Raw genomic sequence first — 15,074 nt, forward strand, 5'->3', positions numbered from 1 at the left:
GTAAAACAAAACAGGCAAATTAAACAAGAGTGAATACAGTGTGAAAAAGTCAAGCAACCTATTAATTAACAAACAAAACAGCATCAAAGAACAGGAACAGAACTAACTTCAAAAAGGTTAAAGACAGGGATGAATCAAATAAAGGTTGGGAGTTGAAGGCAATGTGGAATCAATACTTTTAATTGTTGTTTTAAAATGGTCACAGAAATTGTGCCTTTTGTGGATTTAGGTAGGGAATTCTACAGGTGCATGGTTAAAAATGCTAAGTTGCTGATGTTTTTACTTGAGTTGTAGTTTGTAGTCCTTTAGGTCATAGTATACAGTATGATATTTTATATATTTTTGCATTTAAGCCCTCATGAGTATATGGTTACTGTGTAAATTTGTGTGCCCTTGTTTTAATATTGTGTAAAATCTATGTGCATATCTACAATAATGTGCAGTTTCAAGAGTTTCAAAAAGTCTTTGTCTAGATTGCTTTCAAGTTGTAGGACTAATGTCACGTTTAACTGAGTTGTCATTTGAGCCAGATTCCCACATTTCTCATTATGTTGAAGGGAGAGGTTAAAGAACAATGACAACTCTTCCTCCTGACTATTACCTTCTGAATTGAATAAAAAAAGGCTATGATCCCAAACCTGGAATCAATTTGTTCTACCAGGTTGTCAACTAAAACAAATTACGTCCCAACAAATTAAACTATGTATATGCATGTAGTAGCAAATGTGTTCTGTCGGATATATTTCAGCTGTTGCCACAGGATATGTATGATCAGCAAACTTACGCTTTCTGCATTTAAAAACTTCTTAGGACGGATGTAGTGCCTACGGCCTACTTAGTACCTTGAGCTCCATTGTCCGGATTCTTTACAGACTGGATTTTTTTTGTTGTTGAACATTTTATAATAATACATTTACAAACACTACAGACATGTGCTCAAATAATTACATATATCATAATAAATAAAAGAGACAAGGAGAAGACAAAAAATGAATTGGACATATAACTCATGTCCACATATAATAAGCAAATATATGCAAAGCTAATAAGTCAATCCTCTCCAAGGAACTCATTAAAAAGGTCTTCTGTTTTATCACTCTCCTCTGCTATCAATCAATTAAAGGGTTTTTAAGCATAATTTTAGTTCCTGTTAAAAAACATGAAAAAACCATGGAAGTAGGGGGTGCACTTTTTGTACAGACTGGGCTGCTTAGTTTGTCGACTGATCCGCCTTTGCGTAAGCATTGCGCACTCTGTGACGTAGCCGGAAGTATCGCTGAGGTGTACATGCTATGAGCAGTCGAATTTATGCTAGTGTTAGCTTCACTTAGCATTTCATTTTAATTCGAACGATCGCATACTCCAAACAGAGATGCCTTCACTAAACGGAAAACCCGATGTCATGTTTGTAAGCGACACCATACATTATATTATTATATGTTATCGTGTGTTGATAACGAGTAAACCTTCGAACTAACTTTTACTCAAATGTTAGCTTGTTTGTTCCCATGTGTCTGGTCGTGCTAAGTTAAAGTTAGCTCATTGCTTGTCCGAATTTAATATTATGTTCAAGACTTTCACACTGATAGTTTGACAACCCCGGTTGTGTTGAAGTTAAAGTGGATTAATCAATGTTTATTTCTCAAGCTAAGGGTAAAACATTATGTGTAATGCCTCGGAAAGTTTGCGTCGTCGCGCTAATATTAGCAACGTAACTTCTGAAGTCACAACAGTTGCATGCGAAGTGTTAAATGCTGTCACTTGTGCTTCTGTTAGGAGGATGATGATCTGCCTTACGAAGAGGAAATCATCAGGAACCCATACTCTGTAAAGTGCTGGATGCGTTACATTGAATTCAAACAGAATGGATCCAAATCGATACTCAACATGATTTATGAGCGAGCACTGAAAGAACTGCCTGGCAGGTAACGAACATTACAGGTCTGCATTATGTTGGAAGGTACCGTTATGAAAAGTAAAGAGCTGTATGTACAGTCCCTGACAAAAGTCTTGTCACTAATCCAAGTTGTAGGAACAACAAATAACAACTTTACTTGTAGATGATCAATTGGAATCAGAAATGGCTCATATGAAAGGCAAAACACACTAAATTATTTTTATTTTACCAAAATAAAGTTTTGGATCATTCATTGAGTTTTTTCATTTAATTAGGACAGAAAGGTCAGATTTTGCTTGGACAAAAGTCTTGTCGCATACAAAAATAATATAGAAATTAAACATATACTTTACTTTGATACACAAACATGCTACAATAGCATCAGAACATAAAGGAAAAAAAAGATTAATATCTTGTATGACTCCCACGAGCTTGGAGTACTGCATCCATACGTCTTGGCAATGACTCAAATAACATATCAACAAAGTCCTCTGGAATAGCAAAGAGAGCAGTCTTACAGGACTTCCAGAGTTCATAAAGATTCTTAGGTTTCATCTTCCAAACCTCCTCCTTCATCTTACCCCAGACATGCTCAATACTGTTCATGGCTGGTGACTGGGCAGGTCATTCCTGGAGCACCTTGACTTTCTTCGCTTTCAGGAACTTCAATGTGGAGGCTGAAGTATTAGAAGGAGCACCAACCTGCTGCAGAATTTGCCCTCTCTTGTGGTTTGGAATGTAATGGACAGCAAGCATTTCTTGATATTTCAGGCTGTTGATGTTGCCATCAATTCTGCAGATCTCTCACACACCCCATACTGGATGTAGCCCCAAACCATGATTTTTCCTCCACCAAACTTGACTGTTTTCTGGGTGAACCTTGGGTCCTACAGGTCTTCTGCAGTATTTGCTGCGATCGGGATGCAGTTCAGTGATGATTCATCAGAAAAAAATCAACATTCTGCCACTTTTCCACTATATCCTTATGTGACAAGACTTTTGTCAAGCAGTGTACTATGACTGCCGATGTACGTGCAAGAGTATTTAACTTAAAGAATAACACAAGGCATTAATTAAACCTTGACTAGGGATGTCACGATACCAGAATTTCAAAAGTTGATACGATAATCAAAAGATATTAATAGCGGTTTTGTTGTGGCAAAAAAACAAACAAACCATATGCACCAAAAGCTGGGCAATTTCTATTTCAGTACCACGCTGCAAAGACCGGTAAAGGAAAATCTGTCTTACATTTGACCTACTGAAAACACCAAAATGGTGGATAGTCTGCCGTCTCTGTATCGTCAAAGTTTCTTATTTGGAAAATTTTATAGCTTCAGTCATTGTGCACTGTGAAGCTCCCTGTCAACAGTCCACAGCTTGGAACTAAAATAAATCGTATAGGTTTATAAGAGCATTACCTCTGTTACACAGTTAGTAATTAACATCTTATTCCTCAGTTTTACTGCTACATTCATTTACTGCTTCATTCTGCCTTCACTTCGATTTATATTGATGACCATCACTGTTCTCCTTTGTTTGCAGCAGCTTTAGGTTTTTTTTCAAAACCTTCAGTGCTTTCCAATACTATAAAATAAAAACAAACATAATGGATATTATGTGGTTAAGTATCAACGTATTGAAAATGTGACACCAGCCAGTGAAATCAAAGAGTTAATAACCCCATTGTCTTTGATTTGGATGTCTAATATTTGTTCTGTGTATTGTATTTTCAGCTATAAGCTCTGGTATAATTACCTGAGAGAGAGGAGGAAACAAGTTAAAGGCAAATGTATCACCGAGCCAACCTATGAAGAGATCAACAATTGCCACGAAAGAGCACTGGTGTTCATGCACAAGGTAATATTTCATATATAACCCCATACTGGACTTAAAAGTACAACAAACATTGTAATATGTGGAGGTTGAAACCAACATTTTCCCCCCCTTGAACTAGATGCCTAGAATATGGCTTGATTACTGCCAGTTCCTTGTGGGCCAGTGCAAGACCACGAGAAGTCGGCAAACATTTGACCGTGCACTCAGAGCCCTTCCTGTTACTCAGCACCCACGCATCTGGCCTCTTTATCTACGCTTTGTCCGAAACCTGCCACTGCCAGAGACAGCCATCCGAGTGTACCGCAGATACCTTAAGGTGAGAGCCCCCTCAGTGTCCGTACTGCAACTCTCATACGTTTTTTGTTCTCTCAAATGCTATAATAGATTTGGTGTAATTTTAAGGTATGATTGGTCTGAATTTATGAGCATACTCTTTAAATGTTTGACGGTTCTCAGCTGTTTGAAGGTGTAAGGATCCTCAAGAGTTTATCAGAATACAAAACAAAACATTTTGCAAGATTTTATTCATCCAAGAGCATAGGTTTACTGTTTGTAAAAAGAAAAGTGGTGAAAGAATCAAAAAAGATGAAAGGGTTTTACATTTTTGAAAATGTGCCGTCCTCTTTTCCAAAGTAGCTTTCACCGGAGAATGCAGAGGAGTACATAGACTACTTAAGGTCTGTCGGCCGTTTGGATGAAGCAGCTGTGCGTTTAGCAGCCGTTGTCAATGACGAAAGCTTTGTGTCGAAGGAGGGCAAGTCCAACTACCAGGTGAGATTTATCCCTTTTCAAAAACTCAGAGCGATAATGTTGTTTAAGCTGTCATGGAAAATTTTCAAATCTTGGTTCTATGTTCACTTCTCTGACAGCTTTGGCACGAGTTATGCGACCTGATCTCTCAGAACCCTGATAAAGTGACGTCTCTGAATGTAGGAGCCATCATCAGAGGAGGCCTCACCCGCTTCACAGACCAACTTGGAAAACTCTGGTGTTCTTTAGCTGACTATTACATCCGGAGTGGCCACTTTGAGAAGGTGCCTTTGCTCGGAATATCTTTTATTGTTCCCTATATAAGAAAAACCCCTCTGGAAAAAAAGAAAGTTGTTTCAGAAAACTCCTCCATTTTATAGTTAATAAGTTGCATAAACTTTGACTTACTGACTTCCTGACTATTTCTGTCATTTTCTTAAAGGCTCGGGATGTGTATGAAGAGGCTATCCTTACTGTTGTAACAGTGAGAGATTTCACACAAGTGTTTGATAGCTATGCTCAGTTTGAAGAGAGCATGATCGCAGCAAAGATGGAGACGACTGCTGAGATAGGACAGGATGAAGATGGTATGTATTGGATTATCGATATTGGTAGCAGTCTTTGTTTTTACCTTTCTTGACCTCTAAGCTCACATCTTCATCCCTCTGTTCCAAGATGACATTGACCTGGAACTTAGACTTGCCCGCTTTGAGGAGCTGATCGCCAGGCGGCCCCTCCTTTTGAACAGTGTACTGCTGAGGCAGAACCCTCACAATGTCCATGAGTGGCACAAACGGGTAAAACTCTACGACGGCAACCCAAGACAGGTAAGTCTAAACCTTTTTCTACATTTATTTATGACAAGGTCAGGGCCCTAAAATCTATTTTCACAAACCTTGAATTGCTGACACTTTACTTTGTTGCACATTAACAATGGATCCTTGCTCATGGTCTCTTTCACAGATAATCAACACGTACACTGAGGCAGTACAGACTGTGGATCCAATGAAGGCAACAGGGAAGCCTCACTCTCTCTGGGTTTCATTTGCTAAGTTTTATGAGGAAAATGAGCAGCTGGATGATGTAAGTCACTGATGACCTTACTAAGGGATACTGAAAAATCCTATACAATTAAGATCTTTCTTTTTCAAGTCATGATTTGTCTTCCATTTTTTAACTGTCTCTTAGGCAAGGACAATTTTTGAAAAGGCTACCAAGGTGAGCTACAAGCAGGTGGATGACCTTGCTGCAGTGTGGTGCGAGTATGGAGAGATGGAGCTACGCCATGAAAACTATGATCAAGCACTGCGCATACTGAGGGTAAGGCACTTGTTCTACTTTCCGCAATGGCTAGACTGGTACTACCAATAAGAATCAACCATTTATGATGGGTGTTTAGTGACATCCAGTGGCCAGGCAGAGAAACAGCAGCAACTTGGGCGAATAATCCCTCATCCAAATGTTTGATGAATTTTTAATCAAGGGAACTAGCCGAGGACTTTTCAAACTTAAATACCATACATGAGACTTCAGTCTGTAATAATATAATTTTGTTTAAAACTTTGGCATTAATTCAAAACATTACCTAATGTTGGTTGCTTTGTTTGAAGCCTCAAAACATTCAAGCTTAATTAAATTAGATTAGATTTGAAGTCTTTATACAAACATACAAGTAAAAGAAGAAGTAGTTATTCAACCCCCCCCCCAAAAACAATCAGTTCCATTTGCAAGCACTGAAACATTTTACTTTACATGTGCGAAAAGGAGTAAGAAGAAGTAGTTAAAACTTATCTAATCCTACCCCTTTATTCACTATTTTCTGGCATTATACTAGTGCATTCCCACAAAACAAATCTTCATAACCCATCTTCATATTTACACCTACAATCAAAAGAAAACCCCTAATGATTCTCAACACTTGTCTTCCTCCTTGTACTTCATGAAAACTTGTCTTTATAGTCTTTATACCTCTTTCTGAACTGGATTATGTTCTGACATTGCTGTAGCTCCATGTTGAGTCAGTTTCACAGTTTTACATCGCAGATTGAAATACAAAAGCTTTTCCTTGTGGTCTGAACACTCATCATCTTTAATCTTAACTTCCCTCGTAAGTTATAACCCCCCTCTTTCAAAGAACAGTCTTTCAATGTTTCCTAGAAGGAGATTTTTAATTGCCTTATACACAGTTTGTGCAGTTTTAAAATCAACAAGGTCTAATAATTTCAATATTTTGGATGTGGGGAACAATGAATTTCTGTGTTCACGGAAATCAACATTGTGAACTATTCTGATGGCTTCTGTAGTACTGACAGCGGTTGCAGTGAGCTCTTATATGTGTTTACCTAAACCTCAGTACAGTAACTAAGATATGGTAAGATCAGTGAACAGTAGAGAATAAGTAGAAATTTATGATCCAGAATGTTCTTGGCTTTGGCGAGAACTGGAATGCTTCGAGACAGCTTGGATTGAACGTGTTTTATGTGAGGTTTCCAGCAAAATTTTTTCCTCTATTATTACACCAAGGAATTTATTTTCATGCACTCTTTCTATGTTGACCCCCCAGTCTGTACTTGTATGTTATTTTTAGATTTATTGTTTCCAAATACCATGATTTTTGTTTTATTTAAATGAAACGATAATTTGTTTTTGTCAAACCATATTTTGAATTTGCAGATCTCCAAGGTGATTAAATCAAAAAGTTGCTGGAAATCTTCACCAGAAACTAAAAAGTTTGTGTCATCAGCAAAAAGTACTATTTTAAATACCTGAGAAACTTTGCATATGCCATTGATATAAAGAATAAAAAATGTAGGTCCCAACACAGACCCCTGTGGGACACCACAAGCTATGTGCAAACATTTGGACTCAAACTGTCCCATCTTCACAAACATTTGCCTGTTTTTGAAATAGCTTCTTACCCAATTCAAAACTACTCCCCTGCTCCCGTACCGTTCCAGTTTATTGATTAATATTTCATGATTTATTGTGTCAAATGCTTTTTTTTAGATCGATGAATACCGCAGCAGTGATCTTTTTTTGGTCCATGGAGTTAGTGATTTCTTTGATGAGTTCAGTTAAAGCCAGTGATGTTGACCGATTTGATCTGAAGCCATATTGACTGTCAGAGAATAAATTGTGTCTATGAATTTGTCTAATCTCTTGTTGAAGAACTTTTCTAGGATTTTTGAGAATTGTGGAAGAACAGAAACAGATTAAATAGATAGTAATGAACCAATAAATTTAAGGTCCTTCTAAATTAGATATTTGACTGGAAAACAGATATTGATCAGCTCTTTCTGTTGGTTGCAGGAATAGACTAGCAGTGACCCTCCATACGGTGTACCTGCTGATTAATTATGGCAGTTAAACAAAGTGAATACTATTACTGCAGGTCTTTTCTCCATTTATAACTGTATATGAATGCTTTGTGGAAACACTTATTACACATCTGCTTTTTTTTTTTTTTTATAATTTGAATTTAGAAAGCTACAGCCATCCCATCCAAGAAGGCTGAGTATTTTGACGTTTCCGAACCTGTCCAAAACAGAGTCTACAAGTCCTTGAAGGTCTGGTCTATGCTTGCAGACTTGGAGGAGAGTCTGGGCACTTTCCAGGTATGTCCACTATATGTCTATGTAATTGAAGATCAGTGCTTCTACATGTGTCAAAGATTAATCCAGTGTTGATAAAAGAATCCTGACTGATGCTGAATATTTTGTTTAATTCTTTGTTTATCTTCCTTTTTTTCTCACCAGTCTACAAAAGCTGTGTATGACCGCATTATTGACCTTCGCATTGCCACGCCACAGATCATCATCAATTATGCCATGTTTCTTGAAGAACACAACTATTTTGAGGAAAGCTTCAAAGTAAGGAAATATTTTATGTATACCAACCCAGGTTTTTAAGTCTATGTATTCTTTTCTTGGTCCAGCTGTCATGTAAACAATTGGTCTTTGTCTTTGTTTTTAAGGCATATGAGCGTGGTATTGCTCTCTTCAGGTGGCCAAATGTTTATGACATCTGGAACACTTACCTCACCAAGTTCATTGATCGTTACGGAGGCAAGAAGCTGGAAAGGGCCAGAGATCTATTTGAACAAGCCCTGGATGGCTGTCCTGCCAAGTTTGCCAAGAGTAAGTTTATCTATAAGAATAGCGTTGTATCAACATTTTTTTCTACTGTTGTTCTTCAAGAAATGCATATAGCCTCAATGTACCATTTTGCCTTGATTTCCAGCTATTTACTTGCTGTATGCCAAATTGGAAGAGGGATATGGATTGGCACGACATGCTATGGCTGTCTATGAAAGAGCAACACAGGCTGTAGACACTGATGAGCAGCATCACATGTTCAACATCTACATTAAGAGAGCAGCAGAAATCTATGGAGTCACATATACCAGAGCAATTTACCAGAAAGCTATCGAGGTATGTAACGAAAAGTCTCACAAATATTGAAACATGTCGTTGCCTTTAAAAAAATGAGTCTTTCATTTTGGTTATATATCGCTAATGTTTAAGATAATTCAATAATCATTACACTTCCTTATCTTTTCATGAGCAAAAAAACTACCAATGATGAAGTTTGTCTGTGAATATTTCTGTACAATTGCTTCAACAGTGCAACTCTTCTAATGCTTTCAATTTTATCAAAGAAAAAGAAAGTTGCATTCAAATTAGGGATGTAAGGGTATATCCGAAATCAGGAAAAAATTTATACAAATAAGGGTGGATTAAAATCGATTCAACAAAATTTGTATCAGGATATTATTCTTAAACAGTAGAAGGCGCTTTCTGCATTTCACTCCGCTTATTCAACATCATTAAGTATCTTGGGCTGTTCTCTCATCACTTGCTGAGATGAGCATAACAGGTGTTTTACGTTTAAAGTATGTTTAGATGTGAATCAGCTGACTGCACACAGTGGAGACGCTCAGCTGGGGGCTGCGACTGAGTGACAGGTCTCAACGGTGTGTCAGGTCTCCGCCGCTGGACTGATTCTGACCCAGTTGTGCTCCCGGCTGACACATGACCGGGTTCACGTGCTTATTTTTCTCAATAAGAACAAGCAGACAGAAAACTGGACACTGAGTCTAAAATATGATCCAGTTCAGTTGTCCGGTTGCAGTAAATCCACATGTTGTAGTCTGAGTCTTCACTCTATGACCATGCGTCCACGGAGATTATTTATAAGCCTGCTCCTCGCGTTGATATTCAGCGTGTTTAACATTTTGAACACCTCAATATGATCCGTAGCTGTTAAACACTTTCAGTTATATACACTGTGTCATGAAGGAATATTTGATTTAGGGGGAAAAACGCATTTGGCATTATTTTAGACATGGAAAACGTTAACGTTTATTTAATGATTAAACGTTAATTGATCGTAAACATTTCCAAAGATCGATCACGGAAAACACTTGATTCAAAGAGGTTGACCTTATTTGTTTTAATATTTAATACTTTCGTTTGGGAATCGTTCACTTTCCATTTCTTTATAATTGTTCTGAAATTTTCCAACAAGGTATTTTTTTATGGAATTTTCTTTTTTTTTTTTGCAAGGTGCTGAAAAAAACTGTGCAGTGGTTTTATTTGAGTTACAACACACCTTAAAAATGAAAAAGGATTACTTTTTTTTACAAAGAAATATAAGAGAAAAAATATATATAGCAACTGTCCATATTTGAGAATTGAAATAAAATGATAGTTATTTAAATTTTTAGTTCAATCCAGTTTTCTTGAAAATCGTTAGAAAATCGTGAGTGAATCGTATCGTGACCCAAAAATCAGGATTCGAATCGAATTGTGGGTTCAGTGTGTCCTTACATCCCTAATTCAGATCCAAGATTATAATGGAGAAAAATTATGATCCCTTGTTTTGTTCAATATCAAATTTAAAATCTGAACTTTACCTTTTTGTGTTCAGGTCCTTCCCGATGAGTTCGCGAGGGACATGTGTCAGCGATTTGCTGACATGGAGAGTAAACTGGGAGAGATTGATCGGGCCAGAGCAATCTTCTCCTACTGCTCCCAGATCTGTGACCCCAGGGTAAGAGAAAGACCTCCTGTGATGATCTATTATTATTATTCTGAATAAAGTGCCACATTTAACATTGCACATAATCATTGACTCTATCTTTTAGGTGACAGCAACTTTCTGGCAGTCCTGGAAAGAATTTGAGATCCGCCATGGAAATGAGGACACTATTAGGGAAATGCTGAGGATCAAACGCAGTGTCCAGGCCACATACAACACCCAGGTCAACTTCATGTCCTCTCAGATGATGAAGGCCACAACAAATTCCACAGGTACTGTTAAGAGTGCTTGTGCTAATTTACAAGCCACTGTCTTAGGCCCATCAACTGAGTCACAGTAGGGGAATATTTAACACTATTTTGATATCTTAGCTACATGTCACAGGTGGATTTTTAAACTCAGATAAGTAAAAGTATTGAGTGGAAAGGAGATAGCTTCCTTATGACGGGGAAGTTTTGAGAGGAAACGTACTACCTAGATTGTAGTGTGATATGCACAAAAAGCTTTACTTCCATGCAAGTATGGTTGGACATTTGAGATTAGACACAATGTAATGTGATGTGATATACCTAATTATCCCTGTTTGGAAATTTGTCCTGGGCAATAGTGCAAAATGAACAGCTCAGTGCAACTTGATTTAACATGAAAAGCAAAACAACACACACGACAGCAAACAGAACAATCTGGAGTTGGTGCTTACCCTGTACTGCAATATTTGATGGCAGTGAGGAAGCCATTAACCTTCAACTGTTGCATCTTACTTGTTACAAAAAGAAGAAAACTATCTTAAATTTTGATTAACCTGGGTCCTTTTGTTTAATGTTTGCCTGTCTTGAATTGTGAGCTGTTGTAGTTGCACTTTACTCTACTTATCAATTCCCAAGAAAGGCTGGACCTAGGTTAATGACTTCAATGCCACTGTCAGCCTGCCAGTATAAAGTGTCTGATTTAAAATCAATTTACTGGCCTGGTTCAGTTTAAACCGCTGCTAAAACATGAACAACAACATACACATGATGACATAAAACTTGATTATTATTATTCTTTTTTAACCAATTAATTAGTCACCACCAAAAAAGAGCACTCTGAAATTGAGCAATAAATAAGGTTTACTGTGTTGAGGCATTTTCGACATTAACTTCCTTTTCATTACTGGGTGGACTTCCAATCATACACTTGCAGTGGAAGATCAAAGAGACTCTTTTTTATCTAGTGTTCTGCTGGCCCAATTCAAACATTAGAAAAAGTACTATAAAGCAAAGTGGTGGCTCAGATTTCAGATGATATTGACATGTGTCCCAGAATAGTGTCAGAAAGACACCAACTTTCAAACATGATGCTGTTATATTCAGTGTCTTCACCAGTTAGTGATAGACATTAGGTTTTGTTATTTTTCAAATCAACCATTATTAATGTCATACATTGACATTAGACATAGAGTGATTAATCAGGCCGATTAATGACATTTTGAAATAATTAACATCATCTGATGCTTTTGCTCACAAAGCTGATTAAAAAAAAAACAAAAAAACAATTGTCTGCCTAGTGGTCTAAGCGCACCCCACATACAAGGGATCTAGTCCTCGTCGTAGAGGTCACCGGTTCGACTCCTGGCTGCGACCATATGCTGCATGTCTTTCCCCACTCTCAACCCCCCCCCCCCCCCCCCCCCCCCCCATAACTTAAAAAAAAAACAAATAAAAAAACTGTCTGCAGACATGCAGCCTTGTTAGTGTGGCTGCTGTGAAGCTATGTTAATGCCCCCCCTAAGAGCTAACCTGTTTTTCCTGTCCTTATTGACAGCCCATCAAATCTAAAACAGTAACTGGCCAGTGTTTAATAGGAAATCCCTCATGATGAATAGAATAATGCAGTTTAATATTACTTCTGGCATAGATATCGACCATTTTCTTAAATCTGGATGTTACGGTTAAATTGTTGGATCTGTCCAAATGGAAAAAAGAAACGTACAACAATAACAACAACATGATATCATCATTACATATTGGCCAGTGGACAACCTGCTCTCTAATTATCTGCGTTGGCCTGTAAAAAAACCTGATGTTGGTCTGCCAGTTATTAATATTTCTTTCGTTTTAAGGATGTACCTTTTGACCTTTCTGAACTTTAAGAGTTTTTTGAAGCATCAATCAAGCCAAGTTTCTTTGGTAATGAATTTTAAAATTTCCCGTTGATGCCAATTTATCATCCAAACAGATCAATCAAAGGGCTGCTGCTATACATGCCACAGATTTTCCACACATTCTGAGGTTCCTTATATGAAATTAATTATGTCCTTGTATGTGTTTGTCCATTTTGCTGTGGTTGTCCATCAATTTGTGTCTTTTTTTCCCCCCAGTGTCAGATCTTGCTCCAGGCCAAATGGGAATTGATGATATGAAGATGTTGGAGCAGAAAGCACAGCAGCTCGCTGCAGAGGCTGAGCAAGATAAACCCAAGCCCAAAGAGAAGATTCTGTTTGTCAGGTTTGTCTTTTTTTTATTCCAGAGAAAATGTATGCCTTCATTAAATTAAAATACATGTCACAATAGAAATGAAAACTGTCAACTGTTTCATACGTCCAGGAGTGACACCTCTCGCAGTGAGTTGGCAGAGCTTGCCAAACAAGCCAATCCAGATGAAATTGACATAGACGATGATGACGAGGATGACAATGATGAAAATCAGGGACCAGAGGGTGAGTGTCCCCCACAATATGCTGGTCTCAGCAGTAAAACAGAAACATTCAGTGTTTGTTTGTTTGTTTTTATGAACTGTGAAGCAGACATCTTTGATTCATGAGCATGCATGTGCTAACAATATTTTCCTCTTTGTCTTTACAGAGGTGCAACTTGAACAGAAAAGTGTTCCCACAGCTGTCTTTGGGGGTCTTAAGGAGGATTGAACGCCTCTAGAATCTTCAGACTTCTTCAGATTACATGTATAGACATTGAAAAAGTCCAATTTACACGTGTATAGATGCTTGGTTTTTGATGTATTTTGATATGGGGTAACTAGAGTAGAAAACAGAAAGGCAGCATTCGTGCCTTTATGCATTTTCTCTATGGGTTTTGTATTACAGTACACAAAGGTATTAGCTAGTATTGAAATTTGTCTTTAGTTATCAGTTTTTCTCAAGCATTTAGCTCAAGAAAAATGATGGAGGTTGAGTATTGTTCTTATAAAAAAGTCATATTTGGTTCTATCATAACTGTACCTGATTTATTTGATTTCAAACATTTGTCAGGATTTACTGTGAAAACACTTTTGTAAACCCACTGGATGCAGAGATATTTCCCTGACAGTTGCAGATAACATCTTTTAACAGGGGACATTTAATTGAGAGCAAACTGAGCATTTCATACTCACATTGTTGTCTTGAAAATCATCAAAGGTGGTTGACTCCTAAAAACCAATGTTTCAAAAAAGATGAAGTTATTTATCTAAGACATTGTCAAAAGCATGTTATTATATAGTGCGCTCTGGACAGTTTGTCATAAAGACTGACTAATAGAAAGCCTGTTTACAGTTTCAAAAACAGGTGAAAATCCAGTAGCTCTGTAAGAAATGCTATTTAGGAGAAATCTACTAGGTTATTTGTGAGCAGTTACCCTGGTGACAAACTGGTCTTTGGTCTCTAAAATCCTTTTGTCTTTAAAAAAAAATCTTTAAATTGTCATAAAAAATGTAAACATAGTGACTTTTATGTAACATGGTATCATTTTGTTTTTTCATAAAAACATTTAAATAAATTAACCCAGCATGTAAGTCTCATGCTTTTAATTCAACTTTCACTTGTGTTTTGTAAAACTGTGTTTTGGCTCTATAATTATGCAACCCAATCATGAGTAAGTAAATTTTGGATCTGGGTTAATTACTTTGATTGTAAAATGTAATGTATATCTACAAAGGCCTTATGCTTTTGTTTATCACCACCCTTGTATTGAATTTGAGTTGACAGGGCTGGAAAGAGTACTGACTTGGAATAAATTCTTTCTTTCAACAATTAGATTAAAACAGCTGAGAGGTAATCTCCTTACAAAGTTACTGCAGTGAGGCATTTGGAGTGCTGTTGGAACTTTGTGCAACATCATGTGATGAGGCACCTTTGGGATTTTAGTTTTTTCCAATGCAGATGGTTTTTCCAGAGACCACTTCAAAAGCATTTGAGTAGAAAATGTCTCGCTCATAAATATAACAAATAACTGAACAGTTTTCCCAACTTAATTAGCCTCTCTTTCTGTACATATTAACCCTAAATAAACCTCTCTTTTGTGACGTGGTTACAAACATGAGATAATGGACTCCTGATAAAATATACATCAAATGTAGATTGCATGCTGTTTATGTTGCATGTGAAGTGCCAGTTAGTGTGCTTGCACCTTGTTTAATGATGCTTTTCTTTCTCTGGTACATTCAATCTAACCAAAATAACCTTAGCGATCACTTACATTTAAAAAACAAAAGGGTTACTGCAGTGACAGGACAACCCCCCCCCCCCTCTCCCTTTTTTTTGTTTTGTTTGACTTTGACTGGTCATTCACAGGAG

At 37.3% G+C, this 15,074-nt stretch overlaps 1 protein-coding gene across 1 annotated transcript; it reads left to right on the forward strand.

Moving 5' to 3' along the window:
• Nucleotides 1-1,238: 1,238 nt before the first annotated feature.
• xab2 (XPA binding protein 2) lies at nt 1,239-14,313 on the forward strand. Its single transcript, XM_034710797.1, has 19 exons — nt 1,239-1,408; nt 1,777-1,925; nt 3,634-3,757; nt 3,855-4,052; nt 4,373-4,507; nt 4,606-4,770; nt 4,929-5,073; nt 5,162-5,313; nt 5,450-5,569; nt 5,675-5,806; nt 7,969-8,100; nt 8,242-8,355; nt 8,460-8,622; nt 8,726-8,916; nt 10,415-10,537; nt 10,632-10,797; nt 12,885-13,011; nt 13,111-13,223; nt 13,369-14,313. The coding sequence occupies exons 1-19, from the start codon at nt 1,373-1,375 to the stop codon at nt 13,428-13,430; spliced, it is 2,547 nt and encodes an 848-aa protein (XP_034566688.1). The 5' UTR covers nt 1,239-1,372; the 3' UTR covers nt 13,431-14,313.
• Nucleotides 14,314-15,074: the final 761 nt, after the last annotated feature.

Source organism: Notolabrus celidotus, chromosome 20 (genome assembly GCF_009762535.1).
Source record: "Notolabrus celidotus isolate fNotCel1 chromosome 20, fNotCel1.pri, whole genome shotgun sequence".
Taxonomy (NCBI): Eukaryota; Metazoa; Chordata; class Actinopteri; order Labriformes; family Labridae; genus Notolabrus; species Notolabrus celidotus.